Source organism: Onychomys torridus, chromosome 8 (assembly GCF_903995425.1).
Source record: "Onychomys torridus chromosome 8, mOncTor1.1, whole genome shotgun sequence".
NCBI lineage: Eukaryota > Metazoa > Chordata > Mammalia > Rodentia > Cricetidae > Onychomys > Onychomys torridus.
The window spans coordinates 67372553-67398824 of NC_050450.1; the positions used below are offsets into that span (position 1 = coordinate 67372553).

At 51.5% G+C, this 26272-nt stretch overlaps 1 protein-coding gene across 1 annotated transcript in view; it reads right to left on the reverse strand.

The window, feature by feature from the left end:
• The window catches only part of Ksr1 (kinase suppressor of ras 1), a 116147-nt gene that overhangs the window by 44973 nt on the left and 44902 nt on the right, over positions 1-26272 (reverse strand). The window contains 1 exon segment of the mRNA XM_036195485.1: positions 12139-12279. Coding sequence (XP_036051378.1) covers positions 12139-12279 — 141 coding nt within the window.

Below are 26272 nucleotides of genomic sequence, written 5' to 3' on the forward strand. Positions count from 1 at the left end.
GACAGGGAGGCGGGGTCACTGCACACAGCTGGACAGGGAGGCGGGGTCACTGCATACAGCTGGACAGGGAGGCGGGGTCATTACACACAGATACAAAAGGAGGCGGGGTCATTACACACAGATACAAAAGGAGGCGGGGTCATTACACACAGATCCAAAAGGAGGCGGGGTCATTACACACAGATCCAAAAGGAGGTGGGGTCATTACACACAGATACAAAAGGAGGCAGGGTTTATGGTATACAGGTGGACCGAGGAGACAACAGGTCTAGCTTATCTTGGTTGGAGTGGCGTCTATAGGGAAGCAGTAAACATGGGGGAGAGGTTATGGCAGGCATTCTCTCCACACATACACTACTAATACACTTGATTCCCCAAGGAAGGCTTTGCCATTTTCCTTTGAACCTCACCCTGTGGGGAAGGCTTTCTGCTTTCCCAGGACCCCTGAGGCTCTGGGGTCCTTGACATGGCTGTGCGCACATCAACAGCACATGGGGTCACTCAGTACTTCACCCCCTCAGGGCTCTCTCTGCTCCCGGCAAGCCTAAGTCCTCCCAAATCCTCCCAACCCAGGTGTCAAGGCCCAGTTCCTTCCAGGTCTTCTGAACTGGGGCAACCCAGAAGCTGAGGGGAAGTCCCTGACCTCTGCCCTGAGCCTCACCTCCAAAGACAACTGCCAAGGTGGTGCCAAACCACATGCTGGCCTCGTGGGATGAGAGCCCTATGTAATCCAAAGCAACGAGTTCTGGGATGTCGCTCCAGAACAGATGATGACAGCAGGCAACAAATCTTGCCCACCCTATCCACCCCCACTTTGGTGACAGGTACTTTTTTTTTTTTTTTTTTTTTTTTTTTGAGACAGGGTTTCTCTACATAGTTTTGGTGCCTGTCCTGGATCTCACTCTGTAGATCAGGCTGGCCTCGAACTCACAGAGATCCACCTGGCTCTGTCTCCCGAGGGCTGGGATTAAAGGTGTGCACCACCACTGCCCAGCTGACAGGTACACTTTTTGTAACAGAAGATGGAAATCTCAGAGTGCCAGCTATACCCAACACCTGGCTTCTGAGACAAGGCCTAAAATCTACAGAGGCCCATGACCCACTGATTCTTACTCAGCTTCTCCACATGCTTCCTCCTTTCCAACCAGTTTAACCACGAAAATAACAATTATGGGCACTGCCACCATTCAGTAAGCGGCCCAGGCATAAATGTTTGCTAGCTAAGGAAACCGAGGCTCGGAATGATTCAGTCAGTCATCTTCTTGGGCCATGGCAGGTAAGTGCTGGACCTTGGCCCCTCCTCTCCACGGTCAGCACTTACATTCTCTATGTGGCCCAGCTTCCCTGTCCTGACCGACCAGAAGACTAAGGAGCAGGCTCAATCCCTCACAGCAGTTACAGGTCAGCTCCTGAGGACACAGCAGGCTCAAAGCATGAAAGCAGCCAACGCCTTCATTATAAAGATGGGGACAGTTAGTTTCTAAGATTGCTCCCTAGCCATTCTCTGTCATAAGACAGAGAGAATATGAAATGATAGTCACCTCCCCTAAAGTGCACACTCCTCTGATACCAGTTGGTAAAGCATGGACTCAGAGTCCAGCTGAAGGGACCCGTTCTGAGGACCCCTGCAAAGGCTCTCCACCGCCTACCTCACAACTCTCATCTGGTGCAGGCTGGCTTGAGCCTTGGGTTTCTCTCGGCAAGGTGGGTGGTGGGGTTCCTGGGTCTCCTGAAGCCTTTGCCATTACCCAGCTCCACAGGCAATGCATGGTGAGGGGGCCCGAACACGGCAGCCCTGGCCCCCAGTGCCCTGTCCCTCGGAAGAACAAGGCAGGGAGAGGGGTTTCTGTTTTCATTACTAGCGAACTGTGGCCAAAAATAGTCTGTGCTTGGGAGCCGGGAGTCAGCACATACTTCCCAGAGCAGGTGCTGGGCGTGAGGCACATAGGCTCTTGGCGGCCTCATGGCAGGGGGTGGGGACCCAGTTTTCCCTGCCCCACTAGCTCCCTCCAAAAGGCAAGGACTGAGTCAGGGTGAGTACTGTTATCTCTTACCTCCCGTGAGTCATCTGGGGACTCCCCACCTCCACATGAACTACAGCCACCCTTCAGCCCCCACAGCCCCTCACACATTTAGGGCACACAAAAGCCCTAAGAGTCACAGCATGACCTGGACAGCAGACAAGACACTGGCAAAGGAGCATGTACAGCTGTCACACAGTAGAAGCGACCCCAGGACCAGTGGCCCTTCCTCTCTCAAAATAAGAAAATAATAAGAAAGAAGTCAGGGTGGATTGCCAGCGTCTGGGGGCAATTTCGTTTTCTTTTTGAAGCTTGTCTACTTTCTAGTTCCCTTGCAATGAACAGGGTTAGATTTGGGGGATGTTTCTTTAAAGCAATACATAACTGGTTTTTGTTTGTTTGTTTTGGTTTTCTGTTTGTTTGGTTTGGTTTTTATTTTGTTTTGTTTTGTTTTTTTGAGACAAGGCTTCTCTGTGTAGCTTTGGAGCCTGTCCTGGAACTCACTCTGTAGACCAGGTTGGCCTTGAACTCACAGAGATCCACCTGGCTCTGCATCCCGAGTGCTGGGATTAAAGGCGTGCGCCACCACCGCCCAGCCATAACTGTTTTAAAATAAATAAAATTAAGGGGACTAAGGGGAAGGGTTAGTTGGTGAAGTGCTGGCCACACAGGGAAAAGACCCGAGCTCACATCCCTAGAACCCGAGAAAAGGAATCCAGGAGAGGTGGCCCACATCTGTGACCTCAGGGTTGGGGAGATGGGCACCTGAAGATCCCTCAGGCTTGGTGGCCAGCCAGTCTAGCCAGTCGGTGAGTTCCAGGCTCGGTGAGAGACTCTGTCTTAAAATATAAGGCGACAAGCAACTGAGGAAGGTACTGATGCTGACTTCTGACCTCCACATACACATGCACACATGCACATATGAACACACTATAAACAAATTAAATAAACGCAAACATCTCAGGCATTAGAGAGGGAAAGGTAGGACAAGGACCCATCCATGAGAACTGAGAGAGAAAAAAGGAGAAAGAGAAAGAGAAGTTTGAGCCCCAGTTTTCCAGTCAGACTTCCTGGAGATGCCTGGCTCTGCCACTTTTCACCTGTGAGGCCTCATAGGTGACATGTTAGTTTTTCTTCCTTTGCTGTACCCTGAGCATCACAGCATGCTTTCTTGAAGGTGGCCGAGAGGACCAGATGGGACATCTAGGTACAGCTCACATTAGTAACAAGAGCAACGGGCATCCTCGATAAATAAAAGAAGAATCGTAACACAGGTCTGCCCAGAAGGAAACAGCCACCTTCACGGTGTCTGTTCCCGGCAGCAGTAAGACCATGAGGTCAACCATTAGTAACCAGAACTACTATTACTCCCTAGACTTTGCACATTTTGAACATGAACATATGAATAAGCACTGAAGAGCAGGGAAAATCTAACCTGGGCATTGTAGTGGAAACCCATAATCCCAGTACTTGGGGTGTGGCGGCATGAGGGTCACAAGATCAAGGCTAGTGTTGGCTACGTAGTGAGTTCAAGGCCAGCCTGGGATTGTAAGATGCTGTCACAGAACTTGGGGGGTAGAACCAATGATCATCTCTGAATGTGATTACAGGTCTTATTTTCTTTGCTCATCTGTATTTTATAAAATAAGCATTTATTGCTTTCTTAGAGAAATGTTAATTAAAAAAGCCCAAACCATCACCACCGACAAAAATTGCCTCACCAATTATATTCTAGGAACAGGGTCTCAGCAGAACCACAGGGGAGCTCAGAAGCCAGGCTAGGCCATCTCTGAGCCAGAGGCCTGTGGCTCCTCCGTGAGCACAGGAGTCCTGTCTGCTGATGGTCACATGAGGCCTCCCGGTGACCCTCTCCTATGGGGGCTGAGGGGCACAGATGCCATGAAAGCTACAACAGTAACAGTTATCACACCAAGATGTGTCCACAGCCTTCTTTCCTGATGCTGGCAGGGCTCGAGGACCCCCTCTGGAAACCCCACCGCCCTGTAAAGTACTGAAGATTACCAGGTGGAGCTCTGCCTTCTTTTTCCTTTGAAACACTCAGGAAGACTTGAACTTGCTATCCTCCTGCCTCAGCTTCCTGAGTAGCTTGTATTGCAGAGCTGCATCCCTGTACCTGGTCAGGAACCTGTTTCTGAATGCAGGTGGCCCTCGGTGCTTCAGGCTCCTCCACCCAGGCTGGGGACCCAGCTCTCATCTTCCTAACCTGTTACTGAGCACAGTATGTGACCATGTGACCAAAGCTGATCCAATCAGAGCCCTGCCTGAGGTTTGGCCACTACAGGTCCAAGAGAAATGGCCCTTTTGACAGGCACACGCAGTGGGAAGGAGTGAGGTTGAACTGTCCATTTCCTGCATGCCTGCCACACAGGGCTGCTCATCCAGAGGGCAACTTCCGAACAGCATCAATCCCTGTACACATACTTCTCCAGGCTTGTGTCCTAAATCTACTGGTAGCTTCATTTACTACAGAAAAGCCTCAGTTAGTGGGAGGAGCATACAACAGCTTTACCTGTTTTTACTCTGTCCCTGATACCCTGCCCTTTTTCTATCTGGCCATCCTCCATTCAACCAGTCAACAAAGAGCACTGGGGATATTAGACTGAGCACAATACAGTCTTTCCCAGCAAGAACCCAAATAAAGAACAAATTCAAAACTAACAAAAATGTGTGTTTGAAATTTGTAAGCACTGGAAAGGAAACTGTGCCGAGTGAATTTGTGGTGGGTATGAGAGGCATCTGATTTAGACAGGGCAGCTTCACTAGGGCCCTGCAGAGGAAGAGGAGGCATTAGGCCGAGGACAAGAAACCACGTGGGCAGAAGAAATGAATATACAAGGGCCTGTGGCTGCAACAGGAAATAGCCTTGTTCCAGTGCCTGGGCAAGGGGAGAAGAGGTGGGAGGTGAGGAAGGAGATGGATCCTGATACTTCAGGGTCTTGAAGGGATGGTGACAAGGCTGAGTATGACCAGGCATCAATGAAGGCCTGAGCTCAGAAAAGCCAGATTTCTGGATGTGCAAAGCAAAACCAAGTGGAGGGAGGGGGAAGTGGAGATGGGAGTGGCGGAGGTGAGGTGTTACGAGGGAAAAGACCTGGATGGATCTGGGCCGTGCATGGAAACAGGGCCTGGGGAGCTGCGAACCGACTGGGTGCGGGGGCGGAGGAGGCGGAAGGTACCAGACATGACTCCACGCTTCTCACCAGAACAACCAGCAGATGAGAAAACAGGCGCAGAGAAGGTAAGGAACCTGTCCACGCACACAGCTGGTGGATGGCAACTCTGGATTCTGTCTGCCTCCCTGGGCAGGCCTCGGCTCACCTCTGCAGAGGTCACTCTCTCAACAATCTTCCTTTCCAAGATGGCTAAGCTTCTGGGAACAGGGGACCCTAGAACTCACCTGCTGCTAGTTGTTCAAAAGAAGGGTGACAGTCTAGGGATAGATGGCTCAGTGGTTACGAGTGTTTGTACAAGGATGAGGACCTGAGTTCAAATCCCCAGAACCCCACAAAGAATTCAGCATGGCTCATGCACAGGAGGAACCCTATGCATGTGGGGGTAGAGATAGTTGGGGATTGCAGGCTACCAGCCAAGTTCCCAGTTCAGTGAGAGACACTATCTCTAAGGAAAAAGGTGGAGAGTGACAGAGGACACCCAACATCCTCCTCTGGCCTCCACACATGCACACACCTGCATACACACACACACACACACACACACACACACACACACACACACACAAGATAGTAAAGGAGGAAGTTTTGCTTTGCAGGGCAGCGTTGACACAATCTGCTTCATCAGATCTCTTTGTGAGCAATCCTGTCTTCGTGGCGGCCCTCCCAGAGGAGGGCACACACATGCAAGCTAGCAGCTTGGAAGCTAGCAGTGTCCAGCGGGTGCTCAGTACACACCACTCCAAAACCACGCGCCACAGGCACGTGCTGTTGTTCAAGTCCAGCCTGGAGCCTTCGGACACAACAGCCCACAAATGGTTGCTATGGTGATTCAAGGCCTCCCCAGAGTTCGCTGGCTTGCCGCTGCTTTCACCGGTTCAGATGACAGAGCTCCTGTGACATCTCAGCCCAAGGGGCAGGAGAGCTTTGGATACTTGAACTCAAGCATTCCAAACGCACAGCAGTGTGTAGACACTGGGGACAGAGCCCTGACTGAAGCAGCCAGATCCCTGTCCTCATGGCACATCCAGTCTGGTCACTTTGTACTCCAAAGAGCTAGGGGTTGGGCTTGTAGACCAAAGGACCACACAACACAGGCTTATCAGGTACACTCTCACCCGAGACTCTTTGCAGACTGTCAGAGCCCAGTGGCACCCTTGCCCTGGAAACCTAAAAGATACCTTGGCCCAGGATCAGAAAAAATACATTACTCCATCAACTGGAAGGTGGCATATACCTAGAATGGTAACCAGTGTACAGCCAGGGGTAAATCTATACTCACAATAATGGCTAAACACACGCTCACTGAGACGGTGAATTAACCAGAGAAAGAGTGATGTACACACCTCCACTTGGGATCTGTGGCCCTCAGTCACTTGCTTTGTATTGTGGCTGTCTGTAACCAGTGTATTCTCCAGCTGTAAGCCCTCGGGACACATTATCGTATTCATCAATGAATCCCCAAGAGAATTCATTTGGGTGCCCAGCAAAGAATAACTGACTGATGACTGTGTCATGAATGGACAGGAAGAAGAAGGTGGGGAGAGGGAGGCAAAGGAGGGGAGGGGTGTAAGAGCAAGGCAGCCAACTCTGTCACACTACCACAGTGTGCCGCTGCCTGGTAGAACTGATCCCAGCAGGCCCTTCCCCACTTCCTTTTAACAACTTCCTACAGGGGAGTTGCTGAAGGGGAGGTGGAAATGGCTCCTGGCCAGCAGGCTCTGAAATCATTTCCCCAGTTGCAGCCAGGAACCAAAGCTGTGATGTGTAGATTTAACCTGTGGGGCAGGAATGGCTGGAAATGGTTATGGAAATGGGAATGGTTAGTGTGGGAGCCAGGGGGAGGGGCCCGGCCTCTGGATTTGCCTCCAGGCCCTTTCCCAACCCCTGCCCCCAGGCAGGTGGCTGCTCCCTCCTGTGCTCCTCTCCAGCAAGCCCATGATGAACTCTGCCTCCCTTCCTCCCTTGCTCCCTCACAAGCTTCAATCACCCCCCTCAAGACAAACCCACTCTCTGTGCTCCACACACACGGAGTTCCTGAACTGGCCGAGGTTCCTTACCAGCCTCCTCCCAGACCCCTATCTAGAGTATCCCGTGAGCATAGCCCTGGCTTTTTCAGCCACGTGGGAGCACGCAGAAGTTTCCTAGTGAAATCTAAGCTTGCTTTACCCAGCAGGACTGCATAAGAGAATGACTGGACCACAGGCCTGGGTGCCAGGTGTTTGGAACTGTCTACACTTGGCTGTAAGGGAGAGGGTCTTTTGCCCCGCCTCTTGGCATTGTTATAAAAAGCCCTTTGAAATAAAGTTCTGGGCCTGCTGGTGGATAAGGATCCAGGCCCTCTCGAGGCTCTCCTGTGTTTCTATTTGTTTCTCTCTCCTCTTTATTTCTGTCTAAATCTCTTATCCCTCACTCCTCAAGAGTATCCAGGAAAAGGTGGGGGCTGGTCCCCCCACACACAGCCATTGGGGCCCCACAGATCCTGTTCCCTTGTCTGGGTGGTCTTCCTAGTTAGGGGCTGAAAAGTCACTTCCCTGGTAGTGTCTGATGTCTTTCCTGGTATGATCTTTCCTTGACTGTCTAGGATGAGTCTGTTTGCTAGCCTCATACATACCATGCTGGCTTCCATCAGAGCACATCATGTCAGCTCTCAATTTGTGTTTTATCCAAGTCTGGAGCTAATGGGGCAGAGAGTGTCAGAGCAACTAAGCTCTTGGCACAGGCCCTCTTAGGCACACTCAAGACCTGCACAGCTCAAGTGCAAAGACAGCCCAACATCCACATAATTTAAAGCTCATGTTGATACAGAACCATGCAGAGTTCAGGCTGCCAGTGTATCTAACACATCATTTCCTGGGCTACCACCGTGGAAGGAGTAGAGCATCCCCACCACTGAGGTCCCATTAGGCAAAGATTCTGCCCAGGGTCTGCATTGGGCATCCCCAGGTGTGGGGAGAGAGGAGGAACCCAAGATTTCCAGGCAAGAAGAGCCACTGCAGGCTCTGAGCTGTGCAGGGCTGGGATCCACTCAAGTGATGTGCATAGCTAATTTTATGTCAACTTGATCCAAGCTAGAGTCATCTGAGAGGAGGAAGCCTCAGTGGAGAAAATGCCTCCAGAAGACTGGGCTGTAGGCAAGACTGTGAGCCATTTTCTTAATGATTGGTGTGGGAAGGCTCAGTCCATCGTGTTTGGGGCCACTCCTGGGCTGGTGGTCCTGGGCACGTACGTATAGGAAAGCAGGCTGAGCAAGCCAGAAGGCAGCACTCCTCCATGGCCTCTGCGCCAGCTCTCCAGGCTCCTTCCCTGGCATCTTTAGTGATGAACAGTAAAGTGGAAGTGGAAGACAAATGAACCCTTTCCTCCCCAAGTTGCTGTTGGTCCTGGTGTTTCCTCACTGCAATAGCAATCCTATGTAAGACAGGTAAGGGCAAATGGAAAGAGTGTGGTCATCTCAGCTTACCAGGAGCCTGGGGATGGAGCTGTTACTCCACAATCATGTCAACTCATAAGTAATTAATTTCTTTTGAGGTAGTGTCTGGTTGTGTAGCCCAGGTTACCTTCAGACTAGGTAGCCCAGGCTAGACTCAAACTCACAACCTTCCTGCCTCATCTTCCTGAATGCTGGGAATCAGGGTGTGTGCCACCACATGGGCCTGGCTTGGCATCCCTCTTTCTTCTGTTGCCTGGCAAGTGACCGTGAACACTGTCCAACCTGCAGCATAGAGCTGAGGTGATGGTTAGCCACCCCTAGGAAGGCGATGTTGTAAAGGAGGGCCTGTCTTCAGACAGCTTCCTGTGTATGTGATTCACGCATGCGTCCTCCTCAGCCGTGAAGAGCCAAGGTCAGCACAAGCTTCAAGAGGTGGAAGGTACAAATCCTACCACATAAATATCACCCCGAGACACACACACACACACACACACACACACACACACACACACACACCCACACACACACCCACACACCCACACAGGCTTCAGGAGCAACCCTAAGACACATCATCCTCTGGTGAGATGCCAAGGCTGGACCCTTCAGCTGCCAGGCATCTTGGATCTGGTATAGTACTGAGAGATGGAGAGATACTGAGAAGAACCCCAACACCCCCAACCTCTGTCTCCACTGATGCCAGGCACCCTGGGGCTAGGTAAGTGGCTTCTGTGGGCACAGACTCAGCCTCACTCAGATGCTGATGTCACTGTGAACACCTGTTGTAAGCAAGCAGTCCCATCCAAACACCATCATTCATGACAACAGATTCCTTCTTTCCTTCCTCACTCCCTTCCTCCTGGTGCTGAGGATAGAACCCAAAGGCTCAGAGTGTGTGTGTGTGTGTGTGTGTGTGTGTGTGTGTGTGTGTGTGTGTGTGTGTGTACACGGATGGGGAGGTCTTCCTTTTCCTCTTCAGCTCCCAGGGATGTCCCTGCTCCCGCACAGTGGGCTAGTCATCACTTGAGCTCCCTAGCAGGCTGGGAAGTGTTCATGGTCTCCCTCAAGGCAGCAGCACTCTGAGCTGTATCCCCAGCCCTTTGTCAGACATCCTGAAGAGTTCTCTCACTATTGTGCTATAAAAGAATGAAGTGGATTTTCTGGATTTACACAAAGGCGGGAATAAGACTAACATCACGCAGAATTCATACCGCACGATCCCATTATAGCAAACAAAAGACAGGAAGGGAACAAACAACGTGAACTGTCAGTTTCAATGACTGCAGCGTGCATGGAGAGGTCTGGCCAGGGTACCCGCCAACTGTGAACGAGGCGGTTATCTCAGAGTACAGGAAGAGGGAGGCCTCTGCTTGCTCACTTCATAACAACCCCTGCCGTTGGGTTGTGTGAAAGCAGCTTAAAGGCACCCATCGGTACCCATGGGTCTCTATTTGTTCCCTGATCACTTCTTGCAAGTGTGTGGGAGTGCAACTGTTAACATTCAAGGAGCCTGTCGGACAAAGCAGTCTCCCTCAGTCTTACTCCGGCCCTCCCTTTCTACTTACTACGTGGACCACATTGCACATGAGGGTAACTCTGGCCAGTCGGGCTGGGATCCACTCGCTCCCCAACCCTATGATGGGACAAGGCACGCTTTACGCTGGTGCCATTTCCCACTCAGGAATGTCTGCTAGGGAAAATTACCGAGTATTTACAAAGACTGCCACATTAAGAGCCAATGGCTGGAATTCACCTTTGTCTGATAACTGATCACACCTACTCTGAAAAACAGTAATCAAGAAACAATAAAGACAGCCATTGCAGGACATTGAGTTCCATAGAGACAGCACCGGGGCAAGCGAGAGCCGGACGGGCACTGGGCGACTCTGTGCCTGGCGGAGGAAAATCAACCAAACATGGGCAAAGGAGATCCTAAGATGTCAAAATGTCCTCATATGCATTCTTTGTGCAAACTTGCTGGGAGGAACACAAGAAGAAGCACCCGGATGCAGCTTATACGAAGATAATTGTTCTGTTAACTGAATACCACCAGACGTCTGAGGCCATCTGCTGGTCTAGGTAGAGTTCCTATATAGCAAGATCCTGTCTTCAACCAACCAGCCAACCAACCAACCAACCAACCAACCAACCAACCAACCAACCAACCACACCAAATGGCAGAGGAGATTAATTTTAGTAGTGTTATAAAACCCCATATGTCCAAAAAAGACTGCTCCTTCAACATGTGGCAGACAGGAAACGACACACACAGGTAATTTTATACTTTCTTTGGTATCCAGGCTTCAGATTACAGCTCTCATCTCAAAAGGCATAGCTAGAGCCACATGAGACCAACAACTCCCTGACTGGCTGGCCGGTCCTAACTAACCCCTGACAATGTTATAGAGATTTTTACATTGGGGGAAAGGGTCAGAATGGCAAAGGGTTGTTTCGTTTTTTGTTTTGTTTTGTTGTGAGTGGCAGGATGTGCAGGATACTCTTCCCCCGTTCTCTTTCCTCAGTGCCCTCGCAGAATGGACTTGACTTTAAGCACTACCGAGGGTCCATCTTTTACATTTTAGAACAGATGTAGGAGATTTTACGAGACTTGACCTGTTGAAGCCCAGCTTCCACATGGTTGCTTATGATGGCTCCCTGAGTGCTGCCCTGTACCCCGATACAGTCTTCAAGTACACTGGCTGGTTACGTGATAAGCTGCGGGTGGGTTAGGTGGACGGATGGAAAGACGGATGGGTTAGGTGGACGGATGGAAAGACGGACTGAAGGAGAAAAGCAACACAGCTCAGCAGAGTGGAGAGTACACTGAGCTCGGAGCCTCGTTCCCCAGTCCCGACTGCCACTTGCCAGCTGTGTGTCCCTGAATATAAGCAATGACAAAACCCTCTTCCAAGAACTCTGACAGAGTAAGATAACAATGCCATTTTCTTTTAATGTGTGGATGAGTGTTTTGTTTGCATGTATGTGTGTGTACCACGTGCATGCTTGGTGACTGTGGAGGCCAGAAGAGGGCATTTGATCCCCTGGAACTGAAGTTATGGATGGTTGTGAGCCACTCCGTGGGTACTGGGTCCTGGTACTGAACCCGGGTCCTCTGTAAGAGCAATAAGTAAGTGCTCTTAACCTCTGAGCCATCTCTCTAGCTCCAAGGTTACAATGTCAGTGTTAAATACAATGCCTGCCATAGAGTCAAGGATTCCAGAAAAGAAGGTCATTGTCATGATCAAATGAATGACTAGTATGGTGAGGCTGCCCCAGTTTATGAGGCAATGGCACCCGGGGCACATGCTGTAGCCACAGGTACCCTGGGTTCCTACTGGATGCTGCAGTTCCCCAAGTCCCACACCACCCTCTCTCCGCTCCCAAGAGCAGAGCACGTAGCCCCTGTATCTTAGCCACGTGAGCCTCATTCTCAGGCTTGGATGGGGCTCCTGCTCGTCCCCTCTTGCCTGTCCCTGGCCTGGGTCCTGCTGCATACCTGCACCACTTCGGGGCTCACGTTGAAGATGTACAGCCAGTCACTGAAGCGCGGGTAGCTGTTGAGCTCGGCCGTCCTGTCACTTGGGGTCACGCTCAGCTTACACTGCCGCTGCTTGCAGATGTATCGCACCAGCTTTGCCTGTGGGAAGCCCAGCAAAGAGGAGGTCACCTTTATGGGTAGCAAAAGCAAGTGGCAGCCATGTGCCCTCTGGGAGGGAGAGCTCAGGAGACGCCAGGGATGAGCTGAGAACTGGGGCCAGCGGGGGTCGAGGGTGGGGGGGGGGGGGTGAGAGAGGGACCCTTTGCTGTCATTCATGGTGCAGAAAGGCTACCAATGAGGAGAGGAGTTAGGATGGTCTGTCTGGTCCAGCCAGCTGCTGGCCTTGAAACCAGCTCCTCAGCAGTAGAGGTTACAACCATTCTGCTACACAGAAGCCCCGCCTTCCTGCTTGGGGCACAAATATGGGTAAACTGATAACAAGGAAAGTGGGGAGGCCTGCAAAGATGGGGCATCCTTCCAGCTGTGATTCAGACAGCTTGGGTAGGGGCAGAAGGTGTCCCCTGGCTCGGTGATGCTGGACAAGTTACTTATCCTTCTCCTCTGAGACACACACACACACACACACACACACACACACACAGAGAGAGAGAGAGAGAGAGAGAGAGAGAGAGAGAGAGAGAGAGAGAAAGAATAAAAGATGCTCCCTCAGAGAGTTTAGGAGACAAGCAGTCAGCTCATCACTGCACAGAGCACCCAACGAGATAGCTGTGACTACTGGGTGGAGACAGTATTGGTGACAGCCCTTGACACAGGCTATCAGGGATACACACCCCAAGATGTCAGCAAATTCCAGACCCTAGGGGAAAATGTCCAAAGCTTTCAAAAGACTCAAGCAAGATAAGCTTGAACAAGGACAGACTGACCCCGGTCAAGCACAGAGCTGATGACCAGCACTGAGGAACACTGAGGGCAGAGGCAAGCCACACACGGAGAGCACAGCTGGGATAAGCTTGGAAAGGAGGCTCCTTGAGCTCAGGCTACCCAGCAGGCTCCAATAGAGGGGAATATGCCACCACCCAGAGAACCAAGGAGAGCAGCTACCTGGTTTGGCTAAGCACCCAGTGCCTATGAGACTATCTGAGACCAGATTCAAGTCTTATTGTAACTCTGTGTCCCCAAAAGGCAAGTACCACCAAAAAGCCAGACCCTGACACTTAGAAACTCAGGCCCAGGAGAGTTCGGCTGTCTAGGTAACGCATCCCCTTTCTCCATCACCTATAAAAGATCTGTGTGTTTCTCAAGAGTTTGATGACATTTGTGACCTTATTAACATACATCCTAAAAAACTAGTAATTATCAGTTGGTCAGATGGCACAGCCAGTAAAAGTACTTTTGTCAAGACCGATAAACTAACCCTGAGTCTGACCTCTGGATCCCACATGAAGGACGGAGGGAACCAACTCATCCTTTGACCCTCACATGTATGCTATGGAGTATGCACGATTACACACACACACACACACACACACACACACACACACACACACACGAGAGAGAATACATGGTTTTTTTTTTAAGATAGAGAACAATTGAGGGAAATATCTGACATCAACTCTCACTTCCACAGGCCCACGTGAACACATACATACACATGCAAAACACACAGATAAATTTTTTTTTAAAGTATAACTTGGCTCCACTCATAATCTAAAAAGAACGCTCTCCTCAGCCCATCCGAGAGCTAGTGGTCCTCTCACAAGGGCCCAAATCATGCTAACCAGTGTCAAGAGGGTTAGTTGTAACTGGAATCATTGGTAGTGGGGAAACAAAATCAAATTAATTCACTCAGGTGAACAGGATGTTTGGCGAAAGTGCTATCATAAGTGAATCCAAGATATTCTGCACCCTGTTCTGATGCCCAGGGCAGACATTACTAATCACATTTTTCATTGAGTCCAGGATATTCTGCACCCTGTTCTGATGCCCAGGGCAGACATTACTAATCACATTTTTCATTGAGTCCAGGATATTCTGCACCCTGTTCTGATGCGCAGGGCAGACATCACTAATCACACTCTATGTGGATTAGCCTCCCAACCCACAGTGTATTTGTTATTCTACCAGGAAACCTAAGATCCTGAAAACATCTTCAGGGCACAGATGCCACTTTTACTGTACAGACCTAAGTACAGACACACCCATCCTTCCCTAAGGCTCGGATCGATTCTTTACAGTATGAGCAGAGGCAAACTCTAAAGCCAGAGACCCAAACCCCTTCCCTAGCTCGTCCCCATATCATCTACCATGCCCTACTACCCTCATGACTTCCTCACCCAGCAGCTGAATACCTACCTGCCTTCCAGATGAACAGGTCCCAGTTCAAATCTGCCACTTACTGGTTGGGAACCTCGAGGAAGTCCCTTCCTATCCAAGACTTACTTCACTCCTCTACACCCCCCAAGAAGTAGCTTCTGCTGAACGAGAATATGGAACCCCCACAAGTAACACATTAGGTCCCCTCCTCTCCATGAAGGCAGAACCTGTGTCTCTCTCACTTATTTCTGCCCCCTCATGTCTGGTACTGCACCTGGGTGTGATGTGTGCTCACAAATGGCCGAGGATGGAAGGAGGAAGGAAACACCAGAGCCCTATCCTCAGGATTTCCCCTCTTTCCCTGCCTCCCTACCTCCCTGTAGCCCTCCCTGCCTGCCTCCCTCCCTCCACAGCAAATGGCTTGCACACCACAGCTTCAGAGGGTTGGCCAGAGCAGGCCCACCCACCAGATAGCAGTATGAACTCAAAACTACCCTTTTCCACATTAATGAAAGAGGCTAGGCTCCTAAGGTTAACAATAGCGTCAGTGATGACCATCCATCACAGTGTGGGGTTCACACTGGGCCTCTGGGGATGATTTGTAACATATCTGTTTTACACAGGACTTTGGCCATGGCCAGCTAATGCAGGGAAGCACCACCCTAGCCTAGGCCTGAGCCAGCCTGTGGGTCTCCAGTTCCGCCTAGCCACCCTCCCCAGTCCTGTTCAGCCACTCACTCATCTTTGTGCCAGTGAACCTCTTGCCAAGAATCCTTGGACCTAGGCTGGGTTTCCACACCCCTTCCTCCAGGAAGCCTCTAGGCCCTTGCCCAAATGAATCTCGTTCCTTCCAGCTTGTCTGCCTCTCTTCCTTTGGTATGAGTTCTGCAGAGCCAGAGGTCTAGTCTGTATCTCTGATCACCACTAGATGCCCAGAAGCTTGGCACTCAGTTTGCTATTTAAAAAAAAAAAAAAAAAAAAAAAATGGTGGTGCACATCTTTAATTCCAGCACACAGGAGGCAGAGGCAAGTGGATTTCTGAGTTCGAGGCCAGCCTGGTCTACAAACTGAGTTTCAGTACAGCAAGGGCTACACAGAAAAACTAAACCAAACCACAACAAACCAAATCAAACCAAAGCCAAAACAACTTTTTCCCAGTGTGGCATGGGCCTCACAGCGACATTCACTCCACACTCTACCACTGAGGTAATACCTTAGTCTCATCTTTTTATAAAAGCTGTTGGAGATCTGGGCTAAACATCTCAAAGCAGCCACGGGCAGGACTGTGTAGAACTTGAAGTGACTCCTCATTACACCCAGATCACAGCTCACACTGCCAGTCTGAGGAACAAGCCCCTGGGGTACTGTGACTGCTGGCAGCTGGGGTCCCGGAGCCGCTGTCCCCTGTGAACTCACTCTATTACGGAGCAGTGCTCGTTCCCACCCATGCATAGGAAAGCAGCAGCGCCTGGCCCATGAGGGCTCCTATCACAGGGAAACAGGGCTGCTCTCACTTTTTCTGAAAGTCAGGGCAACTACGGAAGCGCCGAATGGCCACTTTCTGAGACAAACCGCAGGAAGGCCTGCGCGCCAGCCCAGGGGGTGTGCCAGGGGACCTCTCACTGGTGGTGTCATTTCCTCTTTATCACAAACCCCACAAGGTCTACGTTTTCCGGAATTTAAAAGCACCTGAGGTTCCTGTGAAGTGACCAACAGTGCCCAGAGTCATGAGGATGCTGGCCACAGGAGAGGGCCTCGGTCTGCCCACCCCAACACCCCGACAGTCATTTGCGTCAAGCGTGTGGGCCCCGCTGTGCTCTGACACACGGGTAGGTTTACAGAGTGTCAAAGAGCTTTGGTGAGCCCACAAACAAGTTGGTAGGTACTGTATACTGCAAGCATATATACTGAAAGGTCTACTTTCTGCTCAGAGTTTTTAAAGTGAAGAGTAAAGATAGAGAAAGCCCAAGGACTCTGCTTCCACCTGGAGAGGACAGGGACACCTGGAGGCTGAGGCCAGTGAGCTTCTACCCACAAAAACACTTAGAACTGGCAGGAAAAAGTCCCACAGCTTTATTGCTAGCTACCTGGGCCATGCTTGGAGATGCCAGTGACACCAGAAAGGACTTGCACAGGGCGGCTGGCTGCAGACCAGCCGCTGTCATTGGACTGGCTGGTGTCAGGCAAACATACCCACGTGCAAGGATGCTCAAGCCCCATGTTTATCTCTAACACCTGGTCTACCTGGTGAGCTCCATCCCCTGAGGGAGAGAGGCACTGGGTCAGGCAGACCTTAGCCCCATGCTAAGGTGGCAGGAACTAGATTACTTCACTACAGTTTTCCCGGCTGTCTGCTGTGCTCCCTGGGGACTCCAACGCCCAGGACACAAGTGCTTGGGAAACAGGACCCTGTGAGTGTTACTTCAGCTTTGCCAGCAAGACCACCTCCGTGGGAAGAGGCACACAGACCTCTGGTGGATGTCGTCTGAGCCACACCTCATACCTCCAAAAAAAGCACCTTTGTCCAGACAGCTGACTCTGCAAAGGACATCAGTTCCACCCTAAAGTTGCAGGGCCAAGCTTGTGAGGGCCCTTCTGCAGGAGACTTATAAACCAGAGATCTGGGCTAGGAAAGTGGCCAGATGCCAAGACGTTTGCCATCCTGACCCTGACTCAGGTGTTGACGATGGCAGGGTCCTCCCTGTGGCCCAGGTCTCCATGTCCAAATGTAGGGCAGGGAGTTATGTCGATGGTAGCAGACGTGCAATGTTGGGGTACACAGGGGCCAACGGATGCCAGGAGCAGGCTGAGGCCGACACCAGAGTCTCTCTCATACAGAGGCAAGCTCCCTGGATTATGAAAATCGCGAAATTGTGTTGGTACTCAATCATGAACCTAGAGGTAGGAACCACCTCCCCATTTACACAGGGCCTAACTCTCTTTCTCTTCCTGGTTCTCAATGGCAAGTCGAGGAAGTAGGGATTTTTGTAGATCCCCTATAAGCACCAAGGGAACATCCAGTAGTCACACAGCTCCAGACCTAGCCACATCCCTGGCGCATCCTTCTCCTACAAAATAAGCACACACAACCCCAAACATTCCAGGCTCGTATACACTTAAGGTTCTATTTATTTTTACTTTATTTTTTTTTTTTGAGACAGGGTCTCACTGTGTAGCCCTGGTTGTCCTGGAACTCACTCTGTAGCCCAGGCTGGCTTGGAACTCACAGAGATCCTCCTGCCTCTGCCTCCCGAGTGCTGGGATAAAGTGCTTGTGCCACCGCACCTGGCCTTATTTTTATGTATGTGTTCATGTTTATATCTGTGTACATGTATGGGCATGGGGGTTTCTGTGAAGATCAGGACACAGTGTCAGGTTCCCTGAAGCTAGAGTGATAACAGGTGGTTATGAACCGCCCTACACTGGTACCTGGAACAAAGGTCCTCTGCAAGTGCAGCCAACGCTCCCAACCACTGCACCATCCCTCCAGCCCCCTTTACATGCTTTGGACGGGATGTTCGTTTATTCAAAACTAAGAAGAGAACAACAAAGCTCTGCTGAGAGGGGTGTTGAGTGCTTGGCTCACTCACCGGCTAAGGGACACCTCCTCATCAGCCTTAGCACAGCAACAAGCTCATCACAGCCGCTCAACATATGCTAAGCCCATGAGACACGTAGCTGTACTTTATTATTCCCAGCCTACAAATGAGGACACTGAGAACTTCATTGGAATTTTTTAATCACATAATTAAAGAAATGATCTAGTCTGATGCTCTGCCCCTGAGTCCCACATAGTCTCCCCAAACACTGATACTTCCTCAGCCTGGCTGGGCTGTGTTGACCACTATACACAGGATGGCACTGGGAAAGAGTTACCTCTCTTGTGACCCAAATCCAGCAGTTCCTGGTCTGTATCAGGCAACAGACCTCTGCATAAAAGCCACAGCATCCGCACACCCCCTAAATGGGTCTATTCATACAAGCAGGCCACCATCTCTGCATCTCTGGTCTGGTTTGCAATAACCCTTGAGCTAAACCTGATCCCTAGTTTCAAATCAGCTCCAAATTTATTGAAAGCCTGTCACTCCCCTGCCTGGCACCTGTGGACACCCCTGAACATTCTGAAGTCCTAGTAAGTTCTGCAGTCTGAACAAAGCAGCTGGATGGCCACTCACTTGTCGCCATCCTCTGGACCCACAGACTCTAGCCAATAGACATTGGCTTTGGACTCGGTCCCAGCTCACCAGCACCCTGTGACTTTCCTCCCACACCTGCAGCACCACACACACTATGAAATGGATGCCACAGCAGTCCTTGCTAGAGCCAGATCCCTGTCTATCTCTTTCCAGCCGCTGGAAGTCACTGAAACTCTCATGACCCACTACACCCAGAACGGCCTCAATGGTTCCTAAAGCCACTGTCTCCCCCGACTACTCCTCTGCCCAGCCCTGGGGATACTCCCTTCCAGCTTCCATCTCCTCTCCAAAGCTGGATGCTTCTGGAGACTTCCTGCCAACCTGGCTGGCTAAGCACTCTGGCCTGGCTACCACGGCCAACGTGTTGCAAAACAGTTTCTGGGAATGCAAGGGGGGCTCTGGGGGGCTGCCACACCGCTGCTGGCTCCACTCAGAGGCATGGGCTGACCACAGCACTTGGCCCTAGAAGTGGCCCCTTGGCTCTCATCAAACCCTTCAGGGTCTCAGAAGGGCTGACATTAGCAGTAAAGGGGTAGAGTGAGATACCACCAGCCAGGAACCAAGGGATAGGCAGAAGAGCAAACACCAGTGGCCCCACACCGAGCATTTTGTAATAACCTTCCCTGGCTGGCTCCTCAGGGAAGCTGCCAGCCCGTGCATTTTTGCAGAGACAACCTCCCTGCAAGCCTCCCAACTAGCAATCCTGCCTTGACGTCAAACTCCAAGTTGGGGAACTTCAAACACAAACAAACAAGTCTGCCCCAGACCACAAGTGGAGATGTTCCCAAGGAGGCCACAGCTGCTGCCCTGTCCTCATCTATCGCGATTGAACTCTGTGACCTGATCCCAAGCTGCAAATGCAAGGGTCTACCCTAGCCTGCTCCCTGGCCTCGCTGGCAGGTGTGACTGCCCACTGAGGTGCAGTGATGGGTGCAAGAGACCCTGCCCTTGAAGCGCTCACAAGCCAGCTAGCTTCTCTGCGCAAGCTGCCCTGCGGTCAGATAATGTCACAGGCTCTGACCACGCTGAGACTATGTACTGCAGCCAGGAAGAGCAGCTTGGTCAACAGCCCCAGTGGGGCTTGCTGAGAAACTCCAAGTGCCAAGCCAGGCAAGACTGACAGACAGCCAAGGATCCGAGTTCTCAGTGATACCTGCTGAGGCTGTGAGCCTCAGCAAAGTCTGTCTGACCTAAACATCCTAAGACAGCATCCACCCAAGCAGCCCAGAGTGAGCCAAACACACTGCCCTTCGGAAAGCAGCCTTTGCCTCGAAAAGTCTGCGGGCGATCTGCCTCAAGACTGTTTTTTTCAAGGTTTGCTTCCTGTCCCGACTCATCACCCCTAAGCCCTACCCTGTGTGCTCTTAGTGCCAGTGCCCCTGAGGTGCCTCAGAGACAAGCTGGGCTAAACCAGGAGAGAGCAAACATCCACTTTATACGCAGGCTCCCCATCCTGAAGTGACTGCCCAGGGGCAAGAAGAAAAGTGTGTCTATCCATCACTCAGTTATCCAATCGTCCAACTGCATCATCCCGGAGTCAGGTATGGTGTTTGTCACAGCAGCATGGTTCCCAGGATCCAGCTGAGACAACAGATGTGTCCACAGGCATGCCTGGCTGGGGAACACAAGGGACAGAGAGGCAGCAAGCAGGCATGCCACCCTCTGAACATCCACGGCACAGCAGCCTCAGTGGACACAGGTATGGCACCCTCCGAGGGTCACTGACAGAGGTCCCTGGTGCTTTGTACTTCTGTTGGGAAACTGAGAGGGGGGACAACAGGTTAGGGACTATGCACACATCAAGGCCTTCAGACACACCTGTGCTCTGGTTCAAACGCCCCCGCCTACTTGCCCCGATGTTCATCAGACAAACACGGCTAAAACATGAGTTTGCTTCTCAACTTCGCTGTCACAGAAGTTGGTGCTCACACTATGGTAGCTCCAAGAGACTGGCCCAACCGTGAGGTGCAGGCGTGTCTGGGGCCTTCCCAAGACGTCAGAGAGGAGCCAGGGGTGTGGCATGCACCGAGGGAAAATGTGGGGAGGGCATGCCAGGTGGGGGCACTCTGAGAGCAAAGATGAGCCTCGTGAAAGATTTAAAACTGAGGGGTGGGGGGGGGGGAGATAGTCAGAGACTAGAAAGGCCAAGAAGAGAGAGGTTAGGTCAAGACTGGTTCATATAGGACATGAGGACAATAGCTGGCTTGTAGGACAATACTGGCTTTAGCGGTCCTAGAAAGTTCTGGAAACTTCTAGAAGGTCTTGAAAGATCACAGTACTAGAACAGATGTAATCATGCAGGTATGGGGAAGGAGGCACTAGGAGAAATGGAATCATGTTTGCATTTCTGAATGATCATCATTTTGGAAACCAAGCAGAGAGCAGATTGAAGTGGGTGTGGAGAAACCAGAGACAGGAAAACCAGCGAAGATGACACAGCGATGCAGCAAAAGATGAGAACAAATGGTAATCTAGCGGCTGTCGGTGTGGGTGGAATGAAGGAGCAGATCCAAGAGATGTTTTATTGGCATTTTTACTATAAAGATAAGACTTCCTTCTGGCTTGTCCCGGGCATTTCTGGCATACCGGCACTCTGGAATGCAGGAAGCTGCTGCTGCCGCGCTGAGGCTCACAGCAAACGAGCTAACCACGCGGAGCCCAGCTGCCTGGTTGATTTCCTAGAGCCTGGCACTTGGTGTGTGTTGGGGTGGGGAGGCCTTCTGCTGAAGGACCAACCAGGCAGGGCACACCCTACAAACTCAACAGCCCAGGTTCCCCCCACTTCTGAACACAGCACCTGCGTCGCCTCCCAGGCAGAGGGGACCTGTGCTTGCCCAAAGTAAAAGGTGCAGTTTCCCAGTGCTCTGGGGGAAGCCAGACAGAGACTGCTTGGACAGCACCTGTGAGCTGGCCCAGGCCTGAGGGAACCCTTTCCAGCCAGCCTGTCACTGGCTCTGCCCACTCCTCTTTGCAGAGGGAGAGCTTCGTTCCCATCTTAACTGCAAAGGCCAACAGAGTTCACAGCCACAAAGAGCATCTCACTTCCACCTGCTTGCTACCTATGGCTTCAGGCAACAAACAGATTGACCCTTTTCTTCCTCTGTCTTAAGTGAGGGAAGAGATCTCTGGGCAAACACAATGTCACTGTGAGTTCTGAGCATGCGGTGGGCCCCACGGGTACTTGGTCATGTCTTCCCTCTCTGCAGCCTTCATCCCGGGAAAGGCCCGATGGGGAGACCAGGCGATGGGAGGGAGGCAGGGTAGACTTCCAAAGACTAGAGTCCAGGCGCAGGATCTGGCTTACTGATCTGTGGACACTCATGGCTCTTTGTGGGACAAGGCTCGGTGCACAAATGCAGATGAGGACCAACCTGTACTCTATTTACAATCCACTGTGCACCCCAAGGCCCGAGCAGCACCTCTGAGTCTGACTTACAGTGAGGCCAAAGTAGACCGCCCTGCTTCTACCAGTGATATCACCAACCACTGTGCTGACAGCGTTTATGGTGGCACGTCACACCCCTGGCGCTGAGATGAATTTAACCCTCATGCCATTTGTCAGCTCCACTGCCACACTTCCCTGCAGCCCCAAAAGAAAGCATGGCTTTAACATGAGAGACTAAAAACACCGACTCCCAAGCAGGGTCACTAGAAGGCAGGCTGGGGTGGCCCGATAAAAAGCACCACCCCTCTTTTCAGAAGGGACGCTGTGAAAGCCACTCAGCTAGTTGAGGTCTTCTCCATTAGCAAAGTCATGAGCGCTCTCCCCGTGGGGGCCATTTTATCAGGCCGCTAAGAGGAAGGTGAAGGTGATGTAAAAAGTACACAGAGGTCCATGGAAAGGAACTGCAAGGGCGTGTGATGTCAGCTGTGGGAAGGGAGAGAAAGCAAGGCCCCCTGCTCCAACAAGCAGAAGCCGGAAGGCTGCAGGCCCATCTTCCAGCCCTGAGCACCTGCAACTGTGCTCAGCAACCAGGCATCAGTGGAGCCTCAGTAGGGCTCAGGTAACCATGGATTGCAGACAGAGCTCCAGCTGGTGGTGTTCAGGGGAACCCTTGATTCTGGGAGGCCTGCAGGCCTGGGCTCACATGATCACTCTTCTGCTATTGGTCAGTTACCTAAGCACACTCAGTTTTCTTACCTACAAAAATAAAGGGGGGCAGGGGCAGAGGGAGCCTGCTTAGCGCTGGGCTATGCAGCCTGAACGCCCATTGTTCAGCCATCTTTATCAAGAAAATCCAAAAGGCCTGGGATCTCTGAAGGCAGTTTGAGACTGACTTGATCACTGCCTTAAGATTCTTAAACATTCTCCTGCATATTTCCAAACCTCGAGCTATCTTTGAGCATTCCTTGACAGTGGGTAATTGCAGGGGAGGCCGGGCCCAGCTGACTCACACTTAGCCTGAAAGATGATGACTTCTCTGGGTCTCACTCTCTTCCCAGGAGGTCAAGAGCAGTTCACCAGCCAAGCTAGATTGTATAAAGCAGAGTCCTGGGCAGAAAAGTCCAACAAACCATGAGAGTTACCCAGCTATAGGTAGCCTGAAGGAGCAAGGCAAAGTGGCCTTGCTCCAGGCAGGAACAGGGGCTGTTCTCCAGGCTTAGGCCAGGGTGACACACATCGAAAAGACAGACACACAGACACATAAGCACACATAAACACAGACATGGACATTCACCTGCTACCCCAGAGGAAAGGGGTACATTTGAAAGTAAATGATATGGGCCGTCCAAATAGCCAGTGGGCTCCATGTACCCACAGAACTGGATCCTCACAGTGCCGTTTTCTCTGCATCCCAGAGTGAACTGTGATCCTCCCTACAAAGCTGACAGCCCCCATTTCCCAGAGAAATGAACCAGAGACAAGCAACCATAAACCACGCAGGTCATGAAGACAAAGGGGACCTGCACAAAGGCGGTGTGACTGCACGGCCACTCTCTTTACCACAGGACAGTTAGGGTTTCTACCGATAAAACACCGTAACCAAAAAGAACCTGGGAAGGAAGAGGTTAACTTCTGCTTACACTTTTAGGTAAGGGTCCATCAAAGAGGCAAGTCAGGGCAGGACCTCAAGGAGGATCCTGGAGGCAGATGCTGATGCAGAGGCCATGGAGGAGCGCTTCTTACTGGCTTGCTCCCCATGGCTTGCTCAACTTGCTTTCTTATAGAAACCAGGACCACCAGCTCAGGGGCGACACCACTCAGTGAACTGGGCCCTACCACATCAATCATCAATCAAGAAAAAAAAATGTACCACAGGCTTGCCCATGGGCTAGTCTGGTGGAGGCAGCTTCTCAACTGAAGGTCCCTCTTCCCAAATGTTTTACGTCATCTTGCCATAAAACTGGTCGGTACAACGTTGATGGCAGAATTTGGGGTACCTGCTGGTTGGTGGGAACATGATAGGTATCTTGGTATGAGGACCACTTGCAAATGAGGACTCAGAGGTCAAGAAGCTAACCCAACACCCCTCAGTTGGTTCCCTGACACAGCAAATACCCTCAGCATATGCCTAAGAAATCTTCTGCACTGTCCTGCCCATCTTTGACCTAGCAGGCCACCCAGCTGTAAACCCCTGCCTCGAGGGCAGACCCTTTAGGCCACACTCCACTCACACTCACTGACACATCACTGACAATACACAAACCCAGGGAGGGAACTAACAGCTGCTCTGCTGTGTGACCAGGAGTGGCCAGAACTTTCCAGAAGGCCTGTCTTCTACCTTAGAGAGCACTTATCAGCTTCAACCTCCCTCATCAGCACAGTGTCCTCCCCTCGGGGGCTTGTAAGCCACAATTTACTCCTCCTCACCCATGGGTAGAAAGAACCAGATTGAGGGCCTCCTGCCCCATGCCAATTGCAGGAGCTTCATGTACTCGGCCTTCTGGAGTCACCGGCTGAGGTAGACACATGCACATGCACACAGTCTTGCCTAAGATCCAGTCTCATCCACATACAGACCTCAGGCTAAGCAGGCAGCCAGCACTGTGGGCTGTGACACGCCATGGCCTGTTTGGTGAAGGGACGCATACCTCAGGTTTCACTCCTTCAGACAAGACAGTGCTCCAGCCTCACCTAGCCAGGGCCATTCCCAGGTGACCCAGATCCAAACCCTAATGACTGCGTCAGCCAGAGAATAGCTCGCCTGTATAAAGGGGATGCTGCTGGACCACAAAGATCACTGGGGTCCTGTCCTCCTCCTGTCTGTGCCACTGGCCCCAACAAGGATCTGTCAGCCAGCAGGACCTACTGTCAGGACTGGACCCATCCATAACCCTGGGAATTACCTCAACACCCCCAGCTCTTATGAGTTTCTAAAATGAGAATGGCCTTCCAGGTAACAAGCTATGAGGTCCACGGGAGAACAGTGACTTAGTCATAATTACAGTTCAGCATATCCCTCTTACTGGACATCAGAAAGCCTGGTTTCCACCTGCTGTATGAGCCACTGGTCAGCCACTCTGCCAGCTGCCAGTGTGTGTGAGTGTGCGTGCTTGTGGAGGTCAGAAGTCAATGCTGAGTGCCTTTACCTATTGCTCTTCACCTTCTCTTTTGAGACAGGAATGCTCAAAGGTCCTAGAATTCACCGACTGCCTAGGCTGGCTAGCCGGCGAGATTGCAGGATACTCTTCCCTTGGCCTCCCCCCGCGCTGGTATCTGGGCTTTTTATGTGGGCACTGGGGATCTGAACTCAGACCTCGTGATTGCGTGGCAAGCATTTTACTGACTGATGCATCTCCCCAGCCCTGCCAGCTATTGTTTAAGACAGAGCCTCACTATGTAGCCTACCTAGGCTGGTCTCAAACCCTCAATTCTCCTGCCTCAGCCTTCGAAGTGCTGGGATTACAGGCATGCATGCACCACCATGCCTGGCTCAGCTACTTTTATTTAACAAATCAAGGGCTGATCTATAAAAGTATCCAAGCGCTAATTGCTTTGACCAGACAAGCACTGTAACTGTCTTGTGTGTAGGGATTAAAGTCAGACTCAGAGATGAGGTAACCATCAGGAGGTTAGGAACCCAGATGATTTCACTCCACTCTGCCAGCCAGGCTCCTTAGCTGGGCTGCTGCTGGCTGTCAGCTGACGGATGGACTTGGAGTTCTCAGCCCGCTCTGAGCCGCTCCTCAGAGAGGTGGGGCTGAAGTCAAGCCTAAGGCGACTGCCATCTCAGCAGCCCCAGAGAGTGTCGTCCACCCCCCCCCTACTCCACCCCCCCACCCCGCCCCTGAAAGAATCATCCACAAGACACTGGGAACAGATTTCCCCTAAAGCAGAGGAGGCTGGGAGGAGGCAGAAACTGGAGCCAAGTGTTTACTACCAAAGCCCGGGCCAGAGAGTGTGTAACCAGTGCCTCTAGACCCCTCCAAAGGCTGGGCTTACTCAAGCCTGCAGGGCTGTGCCCTTGAACGTGTGGGGGAAGCAGGGTTGAGGCTCTGACCCTGCAGGGCACGAGGCTTTGCTCATATCTGGCCTCCTGTGGACTCAAACACTTGTGTTTTCTTCCTGAAAAAGGAAGTCATTTCTCAATCTGTTGCTACACAAGATACTAGGAAACCAGAAGCAAGAAGGGCGGGGTGGGGGATGGGGGTTCAGGCATGCACGAGCAGAGAAGAAAGGG